At 42.4% G+C, this 17,091-nt stretch overlaps 5 protein-coding genes across 7 annotated transcripts; all 5 read right to left on the bottom strand.

Moving 5' to 3' along the window:
• Positions 1 to 12: 12 nt before the first annotated feature.
• On the bottom strand, positions 13 to 5,116 carry LOC111082947 (RING finger and CHY zinc finger domain-containing protein 1). The gene is made up of 5 exons (XM_022379204.2): positions 4,701 to 5,116; positions 1,338 to 1,499; positions 1,106 to 1,264; positions 493 to 771; positions 13 to 369 (listed from the first exon to the last, which is right to left on the bottom strand). The coding sequence occupies exons 1-5, from the start codon at positions 5,073 to 5,075 to the stop codon at positions 250 to 252; spliced, it is 1,095 nt and encodes a 364-aa protein (XP_022234896.2). The 5' UTR covers positions 5,076 to 5,116; the 3' UTR covers positions 13 to 249.
• Positions 5,078 to 5,533, bottom strand: LOC121403957 (AT-rich binding protein-like). Its single transcript, XM_041592410.1, has 2 exons — positions 5,170 to 5,533; positions 5,078 to 5,081 (listed from the first exon to the last, which is right to left on the bottom strand). The coding sequence occupies exons 1-2, from the start codon at positions 5,433 to 5,435 to the stop codon at positions 5,078 to 5,080; spliced, it is 270 nt and encodes an 89-aa protein (XP_041448344.1). The 5' UTR covers positions 5,436 to 5,533.
• Positions 5,534 to 5,563: 30 nt separating this feature from the next.
• LOC121403956 lies at positions 5,564 to 8,097 on the bottom strand. The gene is made up of 3 exons (XM_041592409.1): positions 8,087 to 8,097; positions 7,479 to 7,758; positions 5,564 to 5,883 (listed from the first exon to the last, which is right to left on the bottom strand). The coding sequence occupies exons 1-3, from the start codon at positions 8,095 to 8,097 to the stop codon at positions 5,803 to 5,805; spliced, it is 372 nt and encodes a 123-aa protein (XP_041448343.1). The 3' UTR covers positions 5,564 to 5,802.
• A 401-nt stretch (positions 8,098 to 8,498) lies between these two features.
• Positions 8,499 to 9,913, bottom strand: LOC111082897 (MTRF1L release factor glutamine methyltransferase). The gene is made up of 3 exons (XM_022379140.2): positions 9,568 to 9,913; positions 8,963 to 9,483; positions 8,499 to 8,888 (listed from the first exon to the last, which is right to left on the bottom strand). The coding sequence occupies exons 1-3, from the start codon at positions 9,835 to 9,837 to the stop codon at positions 8,648 to 8,650; spliced, it is 1,032 nt and encodes a 343-aa protein (XP_022234832.2). The 5' UTR covers positions 9,838 to 9,913; the 3' UTR covers positions 8,499 to 8,647.
• A 491-nt stretch (positions 9,914 to 10,404) lies between these two features.
• Positions 10,405 to 16,108, bottom strand: LOC111082896 (UDP-N-acetylhexosamine pyrophosphorylase). 3 transcript variants are annotated; one of them, XM_022379137.2, is made up of 3 exons: positions 15,977 to 16,108; positions 14,130 to 14,525; positions 10,405 to 11,840 (listed from the first exon to the last, which is right to left on the bottom strand). In XM_022379137.2, the coding sequence occupies exons 1-3, from the start codon at positions 16,038 to 16,040 to the stop codon at positions 10,726 to 10,728; spliced, it is 1,575 nt and encodes a 524-aa protein (XP_022234829.1). In that variant the 5' UTR covers positions 16,041 to 16,108; the 3' UTR covers positions 10,405 to 10,725. The 3 variants fall into 3 exon arrangements, with proteins under 3 accessions (XP_022234829.1, XP_022234830.1, XP_022234831.1); XM_022379138.2 differs by lacking the exon at positions 15,977 to 16,108 and adding an exon at positions 14,614 to 14,846; XM_022379139.2 differs by lacking the exon at positions 14,130 to 14,525.
• Positions 16,109 to 17,091: the final 983 nt, after the last annotated feature.

The raw sequence follows: 17,091 nt of genomic DNA, 5'->3' as shown, positions 1-17,091 counted from the left end.
CGAGTGAAAATTTATTTAATTTGAAGTGTAATTTTAATTATAATTGTAAAATGATTTAGGGAGCCTTTTTTTTGTTGTGTGTATGTTGTTTTTGTTTTATATATTCGATACCAGCTCGAATTTGATCTAAATTCAATGCGTTACGATTTCAGTTTGTTGTTGTAATAGCAAATTAGTTCGAATATGGGATGGGGTCTTCTTGGGTATGGTGTGGGTGGCATGGCAAGAGATAGAATTCCTGTGTGAATGTCATGCCGAGGATGGCTCATCGGTGACCAGAGAGAGGCGACGCTTTACATCCTGCGTGGTATTGTACGCACCGCAGTGCACACACTTGAGTCCAATGAAATGGAATTTGGTTTTGCAAGTCTGCAAAATGTCGAAAATAAAAATGAAATAAATAAAATTAAATTAAATAAAAAAAATGTAATAAATAAATAAAAAAAAAAAATATTTCCATCATATAATTAAAGCAGAGAATCCAGAGCTCACCTTGTGACAATCATTGCAGAAGATATGCACTCGCTGATTCTCGTATTTGAGCGTTACGGGCATGCGCTGGGCCTGATCGTCCAGATACTCCCACAGCGCCGTCATATCGATCAGCGAGGTCTGGCAGGTGGGGCAGGTGTAATGGCCGGATGCCAGCAGCTGATCGAAGCACATCTTGTGCAGCAAATGGCCGCAGTCGGGAATGTGGCAAGGAATGCGCGACGTGTGTATGTCGCCCAAACAAACCGGACAATGCGACCGGGAGATGTTCTCCACGCACTGCAAACAACAATAACAATAACAACAATAACAACAACAACAACAAACACTCGATTAATTATAGATTCAAATCAGTGCTTGGCCAATTAATTAAGTGCACAATTTTTGACATTCATAACCACTCAACTAAATCGCCCAGCCAAGCCACAAAAAGCAATTAGGCAACCGGTTTCGTTTCGGCAATGAATTGACACAAAATTAATATTCAAAAGCTGGCGATTTCTTTGATCCGCTTTCAAATTGTGCAGAGGTCGTGTCCACACATATACATATCGTTGGAGTTGGAGTTGGAGTACTTTAAATTTTGTTTAGTGAACGTAGATCGTAGACTCACCCGATGGCCATCGATCTTCAGCTGAATGGGCAGACACATGTTGCAGACTTCGCAGTGAAAGAAATTGTCGGCGCCGCCAATGCGACAGATGCCACAGCCATGGCAATGATATTGCTGCTTATCCGCATCATCGAATAGATTGCATATGAGGCATGTATACTGCAAAGAGCAGTAGCATGATTAATCAAATGGATTATTTGTATGTAATATAATTATTACAGCTATTACTTACCTTGCCGAATCGCACGCCACAATTCTCGCATTGCTCGCGCACCGTCTGCCGCGTATTGCACTCGGAGCAGATGAGTTCTGTGAGTGTCTTCCGATCGAAATGATGCGTCTCGTTCTCATCGTGGCAGAAGCGGCACTTGTAGAACTTATTGCAGCACGGTGTCTAATGGGGAATGGAAAAATTAATTTCAGTTAAATATGCAAAATATTCCGCCTTGAGTTTCCATAATCAAGGACCCCACACACAAACATAATTCATTAGCAGTCGAACGCCGGCTGACACATCTTACCTACAAAATACTCGAAATTGAGTTGCTAATCAAAGAAATCTGCCTGGAAACGGAGCGCACACAAATCAATCGGTTGGATGACGTCTCAGGGCAGGGCAAATCAATTTTTGTTTGGCGTGAGATCTACTGGTTCTGCGCTTAGCATTATCATAAACATCATTGCACTGGCGGCCCCAGGCAAAAGACGACGACACCCCTTATGGAGCCCCTAATTAAATCACTTGTAAATATATACCCCAAAACCCATCTCCCCCACCACAAAAAAACTGCTGCCCGTGTCTTCGGTTCATTAGATGTTTGCTAATTGATTCACCCGACAAATTATCAACATTTGGTTATGATAAAGACCAAACGTATTTGTGTTTGATATGGATCAGGTTTTTATTTTGTCATGGAGTTAGAAATGGATTAAAGTTGCACTTAATTTAGGTTTTATCTTTTAGCTGTTATCTACCCCACGTATGTATCTGTCATGTAACTTACGAAACCCCCCAAGAATTCTTGCATTTGTTCTATTTATATACATACATACATATATATGAAAAGTGAGACCACAGTCAGTTGCAGGGCCACAGCTCTCGACTATCTTTGTGAATTATTTATAACTTTAACAACACTCTTTCGTATATACTCTCGTTTGCATATACTCGTATTCTTTCAACTTTGCTCTGATGATAACACTTGAAATCCAGAGAGAACGGTGTAGAAACATCTTTAAATCCGGTTTCTTTGTTGTACCCCGAAAAGAACGAGGAATTTTATGGCTCTATTCCACTAATGATGATCATATTATTTTTTCTTTCCAGAATTCATATTATTTTTGGGCCAAGAGAAGTTAAATACGTTCCATGACAAATTGATACAAGATCTCTGGGTACACTTTGCGAGTACGAGTATATGAATTGTATACGGCGTCTGTCTGTATTTGAGGGGGTAAGTAATTGCGGGCATTGCTCCACTTGTGTTCTTAACATTGAGCTTAAATCCACATGTACTTTATGCATAAATTAATTTCACGCATTGTGTTCAGCTTACAAAAATACACAAACACCCCCCCACTCCACCCTACCCGGGTGTAAATATAAAATACAACAACAAAAAACTCCCTCCACCTGATTCAACATTTCAGCAATGCAAATACTTTTATTCGTGCTGCCTGGCAAAACTTGTATTCTGTTCTGGAATATTACGACGAGCATTACGAGTGTTAGTTTGAATATTATTCCACTGGGGCTGTAATACGTGGACATACAAAAGCAAAACGAAAGTCCCTTCAAATTGTTAAATATTTAGGACAGATTTTGGGCGCAGTACGAGCAATACGTGACATTTATTTTTTGGAATGTGCCATAAAACTTGGTAGTAAAAATCTCTGTCGCATGTGGAACTTCCACAGGGAAATTCTTTATTTTAACGATTATAAATTCTTTACAATTTAAGGAATTTTGTATACACTTTTTCTGTATCCAAAGATCTCCAACCGCATTATCAGAGTCTTCCTAATTTTCACCTTTAGAAAACTTTTCCATTTCCTTTTCATTATTTTGGAAATTTTTCTTGGCCTGCTATTTCTACTTTCCCTTGCATTGAATCACTTTTTCTCCATCACCTGCATAAATATAATCGTATATCAACTTTACGATTATGTACATACGAGTATCGAGCCGCTACTTATCACCTCTCAATAATTATGTATGTCTCTGGTACCTCCTAATTGGCAGTGCAAAGACCTAAATATGGACGACAGAACGATTGCTTTATGTGCACTTCACATACACATTTGTTCGTTCATAATTATTTAAGCCCACCAGCAATATCGGAATAGCTACAAAAAGTAAAGAAGATATACACGCATTATTTGCCCAGATCAATGGAGAATGAAGGTGTTAAATGGGCGGCTGCTGCGCTCGCCTCAGCTTGCCGGCCGCCTGCCTGGCCTGCCCATTGGAGAAATACTTTTATTGTGAATCGGAGCAGACCAGACGGAGGTACGATCCGGTTTAATTTGCTGCCAGACCAGACTTTTCTCGTATTTGTACGGGTATTACTCGTACGAGTAGCATCTAAATACATCCGATATATGTATATCCGATGGACAGAGCTCGCCCCCCCCATGGCCTGTCCGCGCCATTTCCGTGCAAATAGCAATTCCATTCAATTGAAATTACATCAAATACTCTGAAGGTATCTGTTTAGACTTCAGCTACTTTATTTGTTTGCTTTGTTTAGAAACGTATAAATAAAGCTTTGAATACCATTTTTTGGGGAGCAAAATGTGCAGAAGAAACCACAGATGGCTTCTGGCGCCAACATTACTTTCCCCACCAAAAAAAGAGTGCGAAATTCTTCGACTTTTAAAAGGTTTAATGGGAATTCCTTGCCAGAATATATTTTGAAATGAATATTGAGGATTATTGAATTGCTGGCTAATGGGATAAGTTTATCCATCGATTTTTGTTTAAGGAATCCCAAAGCAAAACGAATTCCCCGAATGCTCCTACGATAAGCGGGGGGTTATTTTTATGCTTTGGTTTTATCAAAGGAGCCATCAAGTTCTTGTACAAATCGCATTGAATGACTAAGAGCACCCTTTGATAAAGAATTATTTCGAAATTGTTTAGTAATTTTTTTACTGTCGCCTTAGACCCGCATATTGAGTCAATTTATATTAATATGAAATGAATATTTCGTTATTAATACGAGTAGTGTGGGGAAATATTTATGGAGACATTACCACTGAGGCCTAAAGAATTTTCTACCCTTTTAGAAAAAAAATTATTCTTTCAATTAATAAAACAGAAGATGAGTGCCCCTCTATTTTAATGGAATATTTCCACCATAACTTGAGGAGTTTTCTTGAAGCAATTATTCTTACAGAGCTTCCCACATAGTTTCAACATTATTGAGTCAAGTCTTATTTATTCTCTCAGTTAATGGAACAAATAAAATGAGCAATCCAATACCTTACTCTCGGGCAATTCCACTACTTCCCTTAGCAACTATTTTTGATTTCTGATTTCTGTAGTTTTTTATGATTTACTTTCCCATATTGCCGTAGGACAGACGAGACTTACCACAAACATGGCCCGACGCTTATAGTGTGCACATCCAAAGCGCAATGACTCCGGTGTTGTTGGCGTTGCATTGCTGCACTTGTTGTTGTTGCAACTAGTAATATTGCTATCTTTATTGTTGCTGCTGCGTGCGCGGCGCGCGTTGCTGCTGCTGTTGCTGGTGGTGGTGAAGCGTGAAAATTGTTCATGTTGCTGTGATTCCATGCTGTCAACAGTTTTGCTAGCCTCTGTGCTGGTTTTTGGCTGGGAGTTGATGATGTGACGACGCCAAACAATGGCCGGCGGCTCCTCCTCGAGTAGGAGACTCGATGTGGATTTGGATTTTCGCATCTTTACGTATGTTGGAAAATCGCTCGTCATGATTGTAGGCGGCATAATCAGCTGTAGACGTTGCTCTTGTTGTGCTGCTGTTGCTGTTGCTGTTACTGCTGCTATCTTGGAAACAGAAACAACCAGAGACGTAGCCGTAGCCGTAGCCTCATCAGCAGCAGTAGCAGCCTCCAGTGAGGTCGCCGCAGCCGCCGCCGCTCCAGCCGCTGCCGCTCTCGTCGACGACAGCTTTGACGATGAATTTAAATTGACTTGATTGGGTTCTTTTGTATTGGTAGATATTTGTACATCAATGTGCTGTTGCTGTTGCTGATGCTGATGCTGTTGGTGATGGTGGTGGTTGTGGTTGTACTTGTTGTGGCATTCATTCAGAGATATTCGGCGCTGCCTCTGACGATTCTTCATTCTGTTGCAGGAGCACCAAATCGAAATCGAAATCTACAGATACTTATATACAATATATATTTTGATGTATATATGTATGTATGTATATGCTGTATGTCTCTTCCAGCCTTTTTTTGCGTTTTCTTACAAGTCTGCTGATCGTTGGTTGCAGTTGTCTTTGTTAATTGTTGGGTTGCCTCTTCAATTGCTGCTGCCGCGTAGCATTTAAATTATTTTCCGTTGTGACATAGACTTTGTATCCGCCTCATCGATGGCCGGCCGCAACCTCAGTGAATGAAGACTCCAATTCTCTCTGTCTGTCCTGTCACTCTCCTCTCTCTCTCTCTCTCTCTCTCTGTCTCTGTGTGTGTGTGCTTTCCACTTTCATTTATGCAACAGCTCCAGTCCGCTCATCCTTAGCTATGCACAGCGCGTCGTCGTTGTCCAAATTTTTTTGCAGCTCTTTCATCTATTTTCAGGTGTGATTGAGAAAGCCGCCACGGACGAGATTAAATGGTGTGTATGAATGTGTGCCTGGTTATTTAACCCCAACTCAAACACATTGTTTAAGCACAGTTTAAGCACATTAAGCTAGCAAAAATACAAATAAAAAAATACATGTGAATATATCAATCGGTGAATCCCCCGCGCGACAACTTTAATGTTTAACTAAATAAACGTAAAATCCTAAAAAAAATGGGTAAAAAAAAGCAATAAATCTAACTTTTAATTTTTCCCGCCGCCGCCGCCGCCACAGCATTTGCATGGGAAAGGCCATCAAAAATTAGATAAGAATTATCTTGATTTTAGACGCTTTTCTTTGGCCTCTTAGTGTAGTATATGTAAATGGGCTACGGCGGGGACCCTGAGCCCTGAGCCCATGTGAGCTCTCGGCGGGGTGGGGGTGGGGGCGATTTAAATGTCTAAGCTAAATGATTTTTTTAGTTATTATTTTTCGCATTGCCTTGACACCTCCAAGCTGCGCATGGAGTGCGGGGAAACGATCCCCAAACACTTGTTAACATAAACCGGCGCACGACTCGACTCTGCAAAAAAAAACTTTCGCTCTGCTAATATTATGCTACGGCTTGCTGAGTGGAGAAGAAAGAGGCATAGCCAGCATCGCCATCACCAGATGAGGAGCTTTTAGTTGTTGGTAGCCAGCCCCCTCTCGTATCTCTGTGTATATTTTACTCTCTGCATCTGTGTCTCTGGCTCTCTGTCGCTGGCTCTGTTGTCATTATCGTATTGTGGTTGTTCCTATTTGCATAGCCGCTGAGAGCAGCGTTGTTGAATCTTCTGTTTATTCAGTTTGTTTTTCGCAATTATCAAAAAGGGGAGCACAACCCCGGACCGCACACCGTCCCAAGCGACGCGACAAATAAATATTGAAAGTGTGCGAAAATATTACACACGTAAACCAGTCCCAGTCCGCGCCCGCGGCCAAAGAATACCAAAAAAAACGCAAAAACGAAAATGAAACTCTAAACTTGATTTCGATTTTTTTTTTTCATTTATAAAAATAAAAAATCATTTCATGGTTTACGCACGCACACGCACTCGCTCGCTCATTGACACACACACAAATTGCTGCAGTCGTCGATCAAACAACTAAGCAAGACAAACGCATTAAATAAATGGTCACGATCCCAATGTAATCGCTTAACTCAAACTTTTCCAATCCACAACCAATCCAAACCGCCTTCAACATGAAGTTTTGGCCAGCACATGCAAGTGGTGTGGGGCGGTGCGTGCGGGGGGGAATTGCGTGCATTATATACATATACATATTGGTGTTTTTGTTATTTTTTTTATTTTGGTAGTTTTTTTTTTTGTTTTTGTTTTGGATTAAATCGTTTTCTTGTCTAACGTGTTTTTGTTTAGGACTTTAAATTGATTTTTGTTTGATTTTGAATTCGCATTCAGCGAACCTCTTCGCTTAAGCGCTTATTGTGATTTTCGTCTGAAATTCAGCCTTTAATTATAATTTAGCTGATTCGTTAATTATAATTTATTAGCAATAAGAGAGATACTTGAAATTGTGACAACAACAAAAACACACACCACACACTGAACCGCAGATCGTAGCCAGGCAGCCAGGCAGCAAGGCAGCAAGGCAGCCAGGCAGCTCTCGGAGCTCGTCAATTGTATATTGAATAGCCACGGAGACGACACGGCGACACGGCAGTCAATACGTGATACGTGAGATCCGCGTTCAACGACACACCCGCAGATCCGCTTTGAGCGCGGCGAGCTTCGATTCTCAACTGAGTGCTGCTGCGGAGGGGCCGCGCCAAACACTTGTTGCTGCTCGCGGCGGCACACAGTGGTCGATTCTGCCAATCTGGCAGGCAATAATTAATAACTCAAAAAATAATTGAGTAATATTTTTTAAATTATTTTTATATTTAAGAATATTAGCCAACGCAATTTTAAAAACAATTTTTAATTTTTTTATTAATTTTTGAAAAATTAAAAAATAATTATTTACAAAAAATTATATATTTTTTAAATTAAAATGTTTCATAATGTTTTCCTTAATTATTTATATTAATGCAAAATAAAAGGATATACAACTTTTAAAAGAAAAATAAATAAAAATGACGTACGTTATCTGCTTCAGTTTTTGTGTTCTTTTTTGCAGGGTTTTCCGAATCTAGTATTGATAAAACCTGAGAAGCATTTCTTTTGCCAGCACTGTATAAACTAACTCGAGTAGCTACTACCAATTCTTCGCAGGGAGTTTTGTTAACGATATCACTAACCCTTTGAATTTGTCGATTTTCTGTGCAGTCAGAAAATGGTTTTGCTGGGCGCCCAGAACTAATTGCAGCTGTTGCAGTAAATATAATTTTTTCGTTCTACCATTTTTCCGTTGTGTTTTTGAAAATATTGTAAACATCTGTGGCACTCTCTCCAGCTTTCGGCAACCTCCAAAAATTAAAAAAAATTTTCATTTATTGCCTGCCAGATTGGCAGAATCGACCACTGTGCGGCAGCGTAAAAGCTTTCTCTCGCTTTGTTTGTGCTTAAAGCTGCATGCATGCCAGCTTTCATAGGCGGGAGGAAAAGATCGTTGAAGGATTAAACTGCGCGCGCTATATATTGATTCCATATATGTATACTATAATTGTGAGCCTCTGTGTGTGAGCGTACAGGTTGAGTCTAAATCACAGCTTAATTGCTTAGGCATTGACTAATCGTAGGTTGCATTAATTTGTATGTCTTATATTCTAGACCTTCTCAATCTGCACGAATCTCTCGCGCTTATACTGATCGCAGTAGCTGCCCACAAAGTTGAGGCGACCCTCGTACTTGAGATGCATTATCGTTTTGACCATGGGCGGATGCTCGTTGCCCAGCTCCAGCCACAGCTTGCCACCGGAATGCAGGTGACGGCAGGCCAGATCAAAGACCACGCGTGCCACTCTCAAGCCATCCGAGCCGCCATCCAAGGCATTCAGATTCTCATACCTAACCAAAGAGAGAAATGAAATCCATAGCATTTACAGAGATTCTGCATTGAGCTGCGACGACTTTGCACTCACACCACCACTTCGGGATGCAGGAACTGAAACTCGTCCGTCTTCACGTAGGGCGGATTTGATATGATCAAATCGTACTTCTTTTCCTTGAGCGGCTCTGGCATGTATTGGTCCGCCACCATGGTGTGATTGTGCACCTGGAAACGATGCTGCAGACCCAATAGCTTGGCATTTTCCACAGCCAGAACCGTGGCCGCCTTACTCCGCTCAATGGCCGTCGCCTCCACCTGGGGCAGTGCGTGCAGCATCGATAGGGACATGGCGCCCGATCCACAGCCCACTTCCAGCATATTTACATGCTTCGCATGCTTATAGCTCTCGATGACCAGACGCACAAACTCCTCCGTCTCGGGCCGTGGAATGAACACAGTGGGCGCTGTCTTTAGGGTAATGTCCAAGAAATCCCATTCGCCGATGATGTGCTGCAGCGGCATGCGGGCACAGCGTGCCTCCAGGAAGCGCTCAAAGTCCGCCAGTTGTTGGGCATCGAACTGCAGCTGGGCAAAGTTGTCGGGCACGGTGTTCTGTTGTTTGGCAGGGGGGCGGGGAGGGCATAAGTGAGGTTAGTTGTGTGTGTTTCGAATGCCGTTTACTGACTGATACTTTACAAATTTACGCTTCAGCACATGCGACACAATGCATTTCACATTGAATTCGGTATCTGGAACGCCGGCGTCCTGTAGCTTCTGCAGCCAACCCTCCGTGGCCTTCGTTACGGCAACAAATTGGTCACCAGTGGAATTTGTAGCACTTCCGCTGCTACTGCTACTGCCACTGCCACTGCCACTGCTGCTGCTGCTGCTGCTGGTGGCATAATTATAATGCGTGAGTGCGCGCGAGGTCAGGCCGCGCACGGACCGTGTCAAGTTTTTAAACATAATTTAGGGCTTATTATCTAATTTTTTTTTTTATCAACAAAAATGTTGACACCCGCCACTGCAGGTCTTTTTAATTTGAACATTAACCAACACTGCTTCTTATCGATTTCTTGCCAATCGCTTGACAATCAGCTCTAAGTGTGACCGTATTGTGAAAAGCGGAAACAATTTGAAAATGGGGTAAACTGGCAGTTAATTTATTGTTTCTTTTTATAAAAAAAATCAAAACCCACCAGCTCTTATTTATAATACAATTTGTAAGTTTTTTTATAATTTGTCATACAAGAATGGCCTTTGAAATTCTTGCAATTCTTTTTTTGTTCTTTGTAATTCCTGGCACGCTTCAAAATTGTCTGCCATGTCTGATAATAATGTTATCAAGTGCAAAATTTATTTACTCTCTGATCAAATAAACCATTTAACAGCCTTGTAAATAGCGCAAGACACTTGTGCATACACATGGGCCTGGGCCTGGGCTTGGGTCTAGGAGTGCATTTCCGCTACGTTCCGCTCTAACTATCTTGATTGATTTCCAGAGAATTGTAGAAAGAAAAACCTTTGCCATACTTATCAGTTTTTATTTATATTTTACAACATATTAAAATATTCATACCATTTTATGTGTATTGTATATATTCACATTACGATTGCACAATTTTATACCGAAAAAACGAAACAAAAAAAAACAACAGAAAGAAAATTAAGCAACAAATTTTTTACAAGTTTTCCTTTAAGTACTGAAAATTTAATGGAATTTCCGTTGATGATGGAACGAACGAGCGAGCGAACACATTCAACATTCATGTTGAAATAAACGCACACAAACAAACAAACACACACAAAAAAGAACGATAAACAATCATCCTCAGTCTATATTGGCGATGTCAGTCAGAGGTGGCCGTGCAGTGGATCGCGTGTGTCCCTCAGATAAACGGGACTGGTGAACGATTTGCCCTCGACCTGCGAGGCGAGATTCTCACCGGCATATGTGACGAACGGTGAGATCTCACAGATGTCACCGTGCACAATGCCGCCGGCGGTTTCAATGTACTTCTTGTGCAGGCGATGCAGGTCCGTTCGGGCGGTGCTGGGGCAGTCCTTGCCGGCCACATCGGCATTCTTCAGAGCGCTAAACTCCTCGTCACGCGGCACCTCCATGGCCACAAACTTTTGCGCAAATTCGAACACATCGAACACAAACTTCTCGATCTTGATGCCATTGGGCTTGTCGGGGGTCAGCCGCTTGCCGGCATTGTCCACGAACGGGATCTTCTTCTTGGCCACGTGCAGCTTCAGCTCCTGCTCGAACTTATTGCCGATATCCTGCAGGAAACTGGCGCTGAAGAAGTGATTGCAAATGTTGCCCGCACTGAAGGTCAGCCGACCGTCCGAATTGCGCATCTCTGCTGTCTTGGCGGAGATCTCACTGTACTCGACCACCTGGTATTTGCCATCGACAATGGCCACCACGCCCACGGGCTCATTGGGGGCGGCCTTCTCCACCACCTTGGCCGCACAGTCGGCCTTCTCCTGCACACAGTAGCCAATGAAGACGGGATCGGCCACCTTGATCAGTATATTGTCCACACTGTGGGCATGCAAATAGAGCAGGCCGCGCTTTTGCATATCCTCCAGTATGCCCTGTCGCTTCATCGCCCTGTATATGCCACCATTGCCATCGGGGGCGCGCGCCACGCGATGCTTCTCGTCCAGAATGATGCGTCCATCGTATTCGAAGCATGGCAGTGAGCCCTGCTCGAAGAGCAGCACATCCTCCGGCCTCAGGCCAAAGAAGTTATTCGCCACAAAGTAGTCGTATGTCGGCTGCACTGTGTGCTCCGACGTCATGATATACCAGGTGATGCGGCCGCGCTTTCCGTTCGCCTCCTGGGCCAGCTCCTCCAGCTTCAGTATGCGTTCGGCCTGAATGCGGAACAGAGACTTTCGCGACTGTAGTCCCACATCGTACATGCCCTTGGGATGATCGAAGCCAAGTCGTGTGCCTGCAAAGAGTAACGGAGCGCGCGGGGGCGCGAGTATTAGCAAAGGGAAACTCTGCATAAACGAGGAAAAGTGTCTGCCATTAATCATCCGCTAACAAGAAGTGCAACCTATTCGATTTCCTACCCTGTTGGCCTTAAAAAACATGTTACTTTTATTTTATTTTATTGTATTTTATTTTTGGGCTTTATGCTTTGTCTATTGTCCCACACTTGTCTACCCATTTTTAACATTTAAGCGGCAAAGCCCAGAAGGTCAGCAGCCGCACTACCGGTTTTTAATTATCAGTTGATCTGTTGGCTTGATATATGCAATTTATCGGTTGGCGAACCACCAAATAGCCGCTGCTGCCAGCCATGTAGAGTCCATGGAGCTACGGGGGAATATGGCATCGGCATCGGCATCATTATTTATTTCTACTCGTACGCCTAGTACCGTTTGAGCGTTGGGCTACGTGCATTAAATACTACGACGAGGCATAGGCCCACACTACTATAAGGGTACAATGGCCCCCGGCCCTGCCTCCAACCCGACGTTCTTTTTTATCTCTGTTTCGTTTGATTTCTTTCAAGTCAATTACGTGATTCGACTGCACCTCTCTGCTGGTTCGCGCTCACATTAAAAACGGGAAAGGAAATGTCAAATGCCGCCAACATTTCAATATGGCGCTTGAATGGAACAGCAGTGCCAGGCGCAGACCGAACAAAATAAAACGAATAAGAACGATATGGAGCGGGTCAAGACTTGAGGCATACTCTGTGCTGAAGATTCCGCAGTTGTTTGAGTGAGTGAACATTGGATATTAATGGAGAACCAAACACGCAAAGAGCGTTCTTCAAAGCAGAGTAAATAAATGCCAAATGGATTGCATTGTTAAGCCTATTCTGCCACAGCCATTCTCTATAGCAGCTATTGCAGCTATGGCTGGTTCTTCTTACTATTTTATATACCCTTCTCCTCTAAGGTACGACCAGCGTTGTGCTGCATACAAAATACATATATTAAAAAAAAACACACAAAAAAAAGAAAGGCAGTGACTGGCCATAAGAATGGCTTACATTTTGCTGCAGCTTGAGCGCGCGTGTTGGTTTGTTGTCTTGTCTCTTGCACATGGAATTACAATTGCAGCAACAAACAATCAGGCAGCTGCTTGAGTGGGCAGCTGATTGAGATTGAAACGGCACGGAGTGCGTCCCCCCGGCTGTGTGGCTCCGGGGGCTTTTGATATCAAGTTAATTAGTTTTTTTTTGCACACCAACACACACAGAGACAAGCAGCGGTCTGCGCTAATGTTGGAACTTGTTGCTCTTTGCTCTGTATTTGAGTTTACATTTTGTTTATTGCACATCAAGGCAGAAATGTGAGTGGTGTGTGGAGTTGTGTCTGTGTGTGGGTGTGTGGGTGGTTGGGGGGGGTCTGCTCCGTTTGATATCAGATGGAAACAAATAGAAACAGAAAAAAATACGAGAGACATCACAAATATAACAACACAACTCTGCAGAGCGAATTTCTCTACAAATGCAGAAAAACAAATGCATTAGTCATCAGCTGCGCTGCTGCCCTTGAGACGCAGAGATAGTTTTAGGAGTTTATGCGGGGCATTTCAAACGAAATTATTAAGCTTGGGAATGTCTCCTCCTATTTCTGTAAAATTTAATTTTATTTTTATTTATTTCTCCTATTTCTGTAATATTATTATTTTTATTTATTTCTCCTATTTCTGTAAAATTTAATTTTAATTTTATTTATTTCTCCTATTTCTGTAAAATTTAATTTTATATTTTATTTATTTCTCCTATTTCTGTAAAATTTAATTTTAATTTTATTTATTCCTATTTTTTAATTTTTGCATACATTCTATTTAATTTTTTCCCCTAAAATCCCATCTAATATCATATTTTACATCTCATTTAGTTTTAAAATTTATTGGAAAAATATCAGCAGATCTTTTCATTGGAACTTAATCATTCTTTGATTATTTTCTTTTGATTTATATATGTACATAAATGTATATATATATATACATATGTATAATGTATAATACACTCAGCAGATAATCTGTATAATCGACAAAGCCCAAACGACTGCTACAAATATCAGAATTAATGCTTCAGTTATAGTTCCCAAGCCAAGAGCAAAACCCAAACCACCTTTGGCTAATCATTTGTGCTAATTAAACACAAGTGTTTTTTTGTGTTTCGTGTGTGTGTTTTTTGTTTTCATCTGTTTGGCTTTTCGCTCCCCTTTGATAGGCTCCCTTTGGGTATTGTTGCATGACCTTCAACACTTACCTTGTCCGCCCGCCATAAGCAGCACAGCGACATGTCCGTTGCTGATCTGACGCAATCCCTCGTCCCGATACGAGTGCAGCTGCTCCTGGGGTGTGCGCGCAATGGATAGCACCTTGCCATCGGGTATGGGCTGCAGTCGATCGTCCAGCTTGATGCCGTTCTCATTCATGGAGACGGTGGCCCGATCGAAATACTTTTTGATCTCATCCAGATTCAGTTCCTCGATGTCACGCACCAGATCGGCGCGCTCGTCAGCTGTTAGCTCGGGCCAGAACTTCAGCAGATGCTCCTGATGCACCTGGGCGAGTCGCGTCTGCAGCGACAGGTAATCCGTCATGTCCGTTGTTGTGGCTATTACTACTGGTGTGGCGTTTTTTGTGGTGGCACCAACGCTGGCTGCAGAGTGGTGAAACAGGGGGCGCAATTAGTGGTTGTTGATTTAGCTAATGGAGTAGTGGAAAAAGTAGGCTGGAAATTCATGTACTTTTCTGTCCAACTGTCTCTCTCCCTATGCCCCGTGAGTTCCGTGAGTGAGTGGAGTGATAATATGACGAGGCTGCGATAAAACAGATAGCAGAGACAGAGACAGAGCCGGAGCCAGTGACAACGTTTCGTTACAAACTGTTTACGGGTTTTTTTTTCGTATTTTTTTATTTATTTGGAGCTTTGGAGCGCCTTCGCGAACCGTTATACGTGGTAGCCAAAGCGCAACTGAGAGCCAAGCGATCGCCCTCAGTGGTTTTTCTTGCTCAAAAGTGGAGCTGCCCCACCACCACCACTGCCACTGCCTCGGCCGCCTCCGTCTTTGTCTCTCTCTCTGCCATTGTCGCTGGCAGCTTTGACTGGCAGGCGCGCATGTGTCTTGCTTTTGGTTTTGGTTTTGGTTTTGCTTTTGGTTGGAATGTGCGCCAGTGTTTGTGTGCCTCTGTTTTGACGTATTTGCAGGCGCATATTAACATGGCTATGATTATGGCTAGGCCAGTTGTTGTTGGTGCTGCTACCCTGTGAGAGCCAGGGACTGCATTTGATGCAGAATCAGAGACAATATTTAAGGAATATTTCTACAATTAAGTCTTCCTCTAGGGCATGACACAAGTCCATCAAGCCGACAGACAGCGATATGCTTTTTGGGCTGCAATCGACTGGGCTGGGACTACCTCCAGCGGTGGGAGGGAGCGGTGGTCGGGTGTTGCGAATGCAAAAACCAAACGGCCCTGAACGGCACACAGCAGTGTGGCTCAAGTGAAAGTAAGAGCTGGGCCCCCTGGGGGCTCTGGACAACAAGGAAACAACACACCTTAAGGGCAGTTCCTGATAAACTAGTTTATCCCACACTATCCCACTACCGAAACTAGTTGTATGGGTTTGGGCCTCAAGTTATTGGAAAGGTTATGGATATGGCATTTAAAAATTAAGCCAAGAATTGGCTACAAAAATTGATATGCGATCTGGTGGTGGTTTCTAGGCCGGTTTGTTTGGTTTTTGTTTTTGCCACGAAGCCAAAGAGGCCTAAGCTGGATCGTGGATCCAAGTCATATTAAAGAGAAGGTAAGACAGCGCTCGAACTGCCCCTGCCTGACCCTGCATGTAATATACTATGATGGGGGGCGCTGCTGAAATACACACGTAGCCATAAAAAACGGCAAAACCCCCCTCCAGCACACACACACACACACGCACACAGTCTCAGCCAAAAACGGAAAGAAACGACGATAACACACAATTTGTTTTCCGCTTGCTGCGGACCGGACTCTTATCGCGGAACGTTGGGCCCTGCCCGCCTTCGTTTTATCATTATCAATATAATATTATACTCTTTTTTCTTTTCTTTTGTTTTTGCTACTCACCATTGCGATGGCGCCGCACATTTGTGTGCTGGTGCTGCAGCAAATTGTAATTGTGGCGACCCATTTATGTGTGGGCTGTGGGGGCCACCTGACACACACCCTAATATTATGATTGGAGGCGCTTGCACTTGCACTGCCCTATGCCAATTGCCGATTCCCTTGCTTTTTCCACTGGGTTTTCACTGTGCCATCGTTGTGTGGGCCATGCCATTTACTACTTGTACGCAAGTTGACTAATTTAAAACCCAATGTGTCCACCAGGCACGCCACTCGAAATAAATTAACTTAAATACAAAAAATCCAATAAATACAATACGACTAGAGGTGTCAAACCATCGAGGGCACTATCGATAGTATCGATATTTTACTGCTAGTCTCTACTATCGACGGTTTTGCGACTATCATGATAGTATCGAGCTACAGTCGTTGCGCTCTTGATATGTTTGGATTGGCTGCTATAAAATACGAAGACAAATTTGTAAAAAAATTCGACAGGTGGCATCTAATTATTACAATGGACAAGTTCCTAAAAGGTTTCAATGGTTTTTTAATAATTATTTCAGCCCGATACTATCACGATAGTATCGATTGTTTTTTCAAAACATTCGACGTTGATATTCCTCGATATTGATATTCCGTTTAATATTACCATATTCTCCACGAATTGAGAGCAAATTTTGCAATCTCTCCACGAATTGAGAGCGAAAAATGTCAGTATTTTTGATGCGCTAAATTGAGTTTGGCGGTCAATTTGAAATGTGTCTTAATATTTGGAAAAAAAACTTGATTTGTTTTGTCGAGTGACCTCAGAAACCGAGAACCAGTAACCAGTAACCAGTAACAAAAAAAAAAAGTTTTTGTGCACAAAAAATAAATTAAGCTGATCTGACCTCTGGGCTTATCCCCATTAACCCCACGCGCCATTTAAACAGGTGAACAAATTGAGTTAAGCCGCAGAAAATAGAAATGTTTGTAAATGTTTCTTATAGCTCCCATTCTTCCGCATCGAAAATTCGCCTGAACTGCTTTAAGTTTTGATTATAAAATATTTAAAAATGCAATTTAAAATTTAGCTTGAATAGAAGAAACTCTAATTGGTTTTTTTTTTTTGGCTC

Source organism: Drosophila obscura, unplaced genomic scaffold (genome assembly GCF_018151105.1).
Source record: "Drosophila obscura isolate BZ-5 IFL unplaced genomic scaffold, ASM1815110v1 contig_179, whole genome shotgun sequence".
Taxonomy (NCBI): domain Eukaryota; kingdom Metazoa; phylum Arthropoda; class Insecta; order Diptera; family Drosophilidae; genus Drosophila; species Drosophila obscura.
The sequence above is the reverse complement of the archived record's forward strand: the minus strand, read 5'-3'. Positions and strand labels throughout refer to the sequence as shown.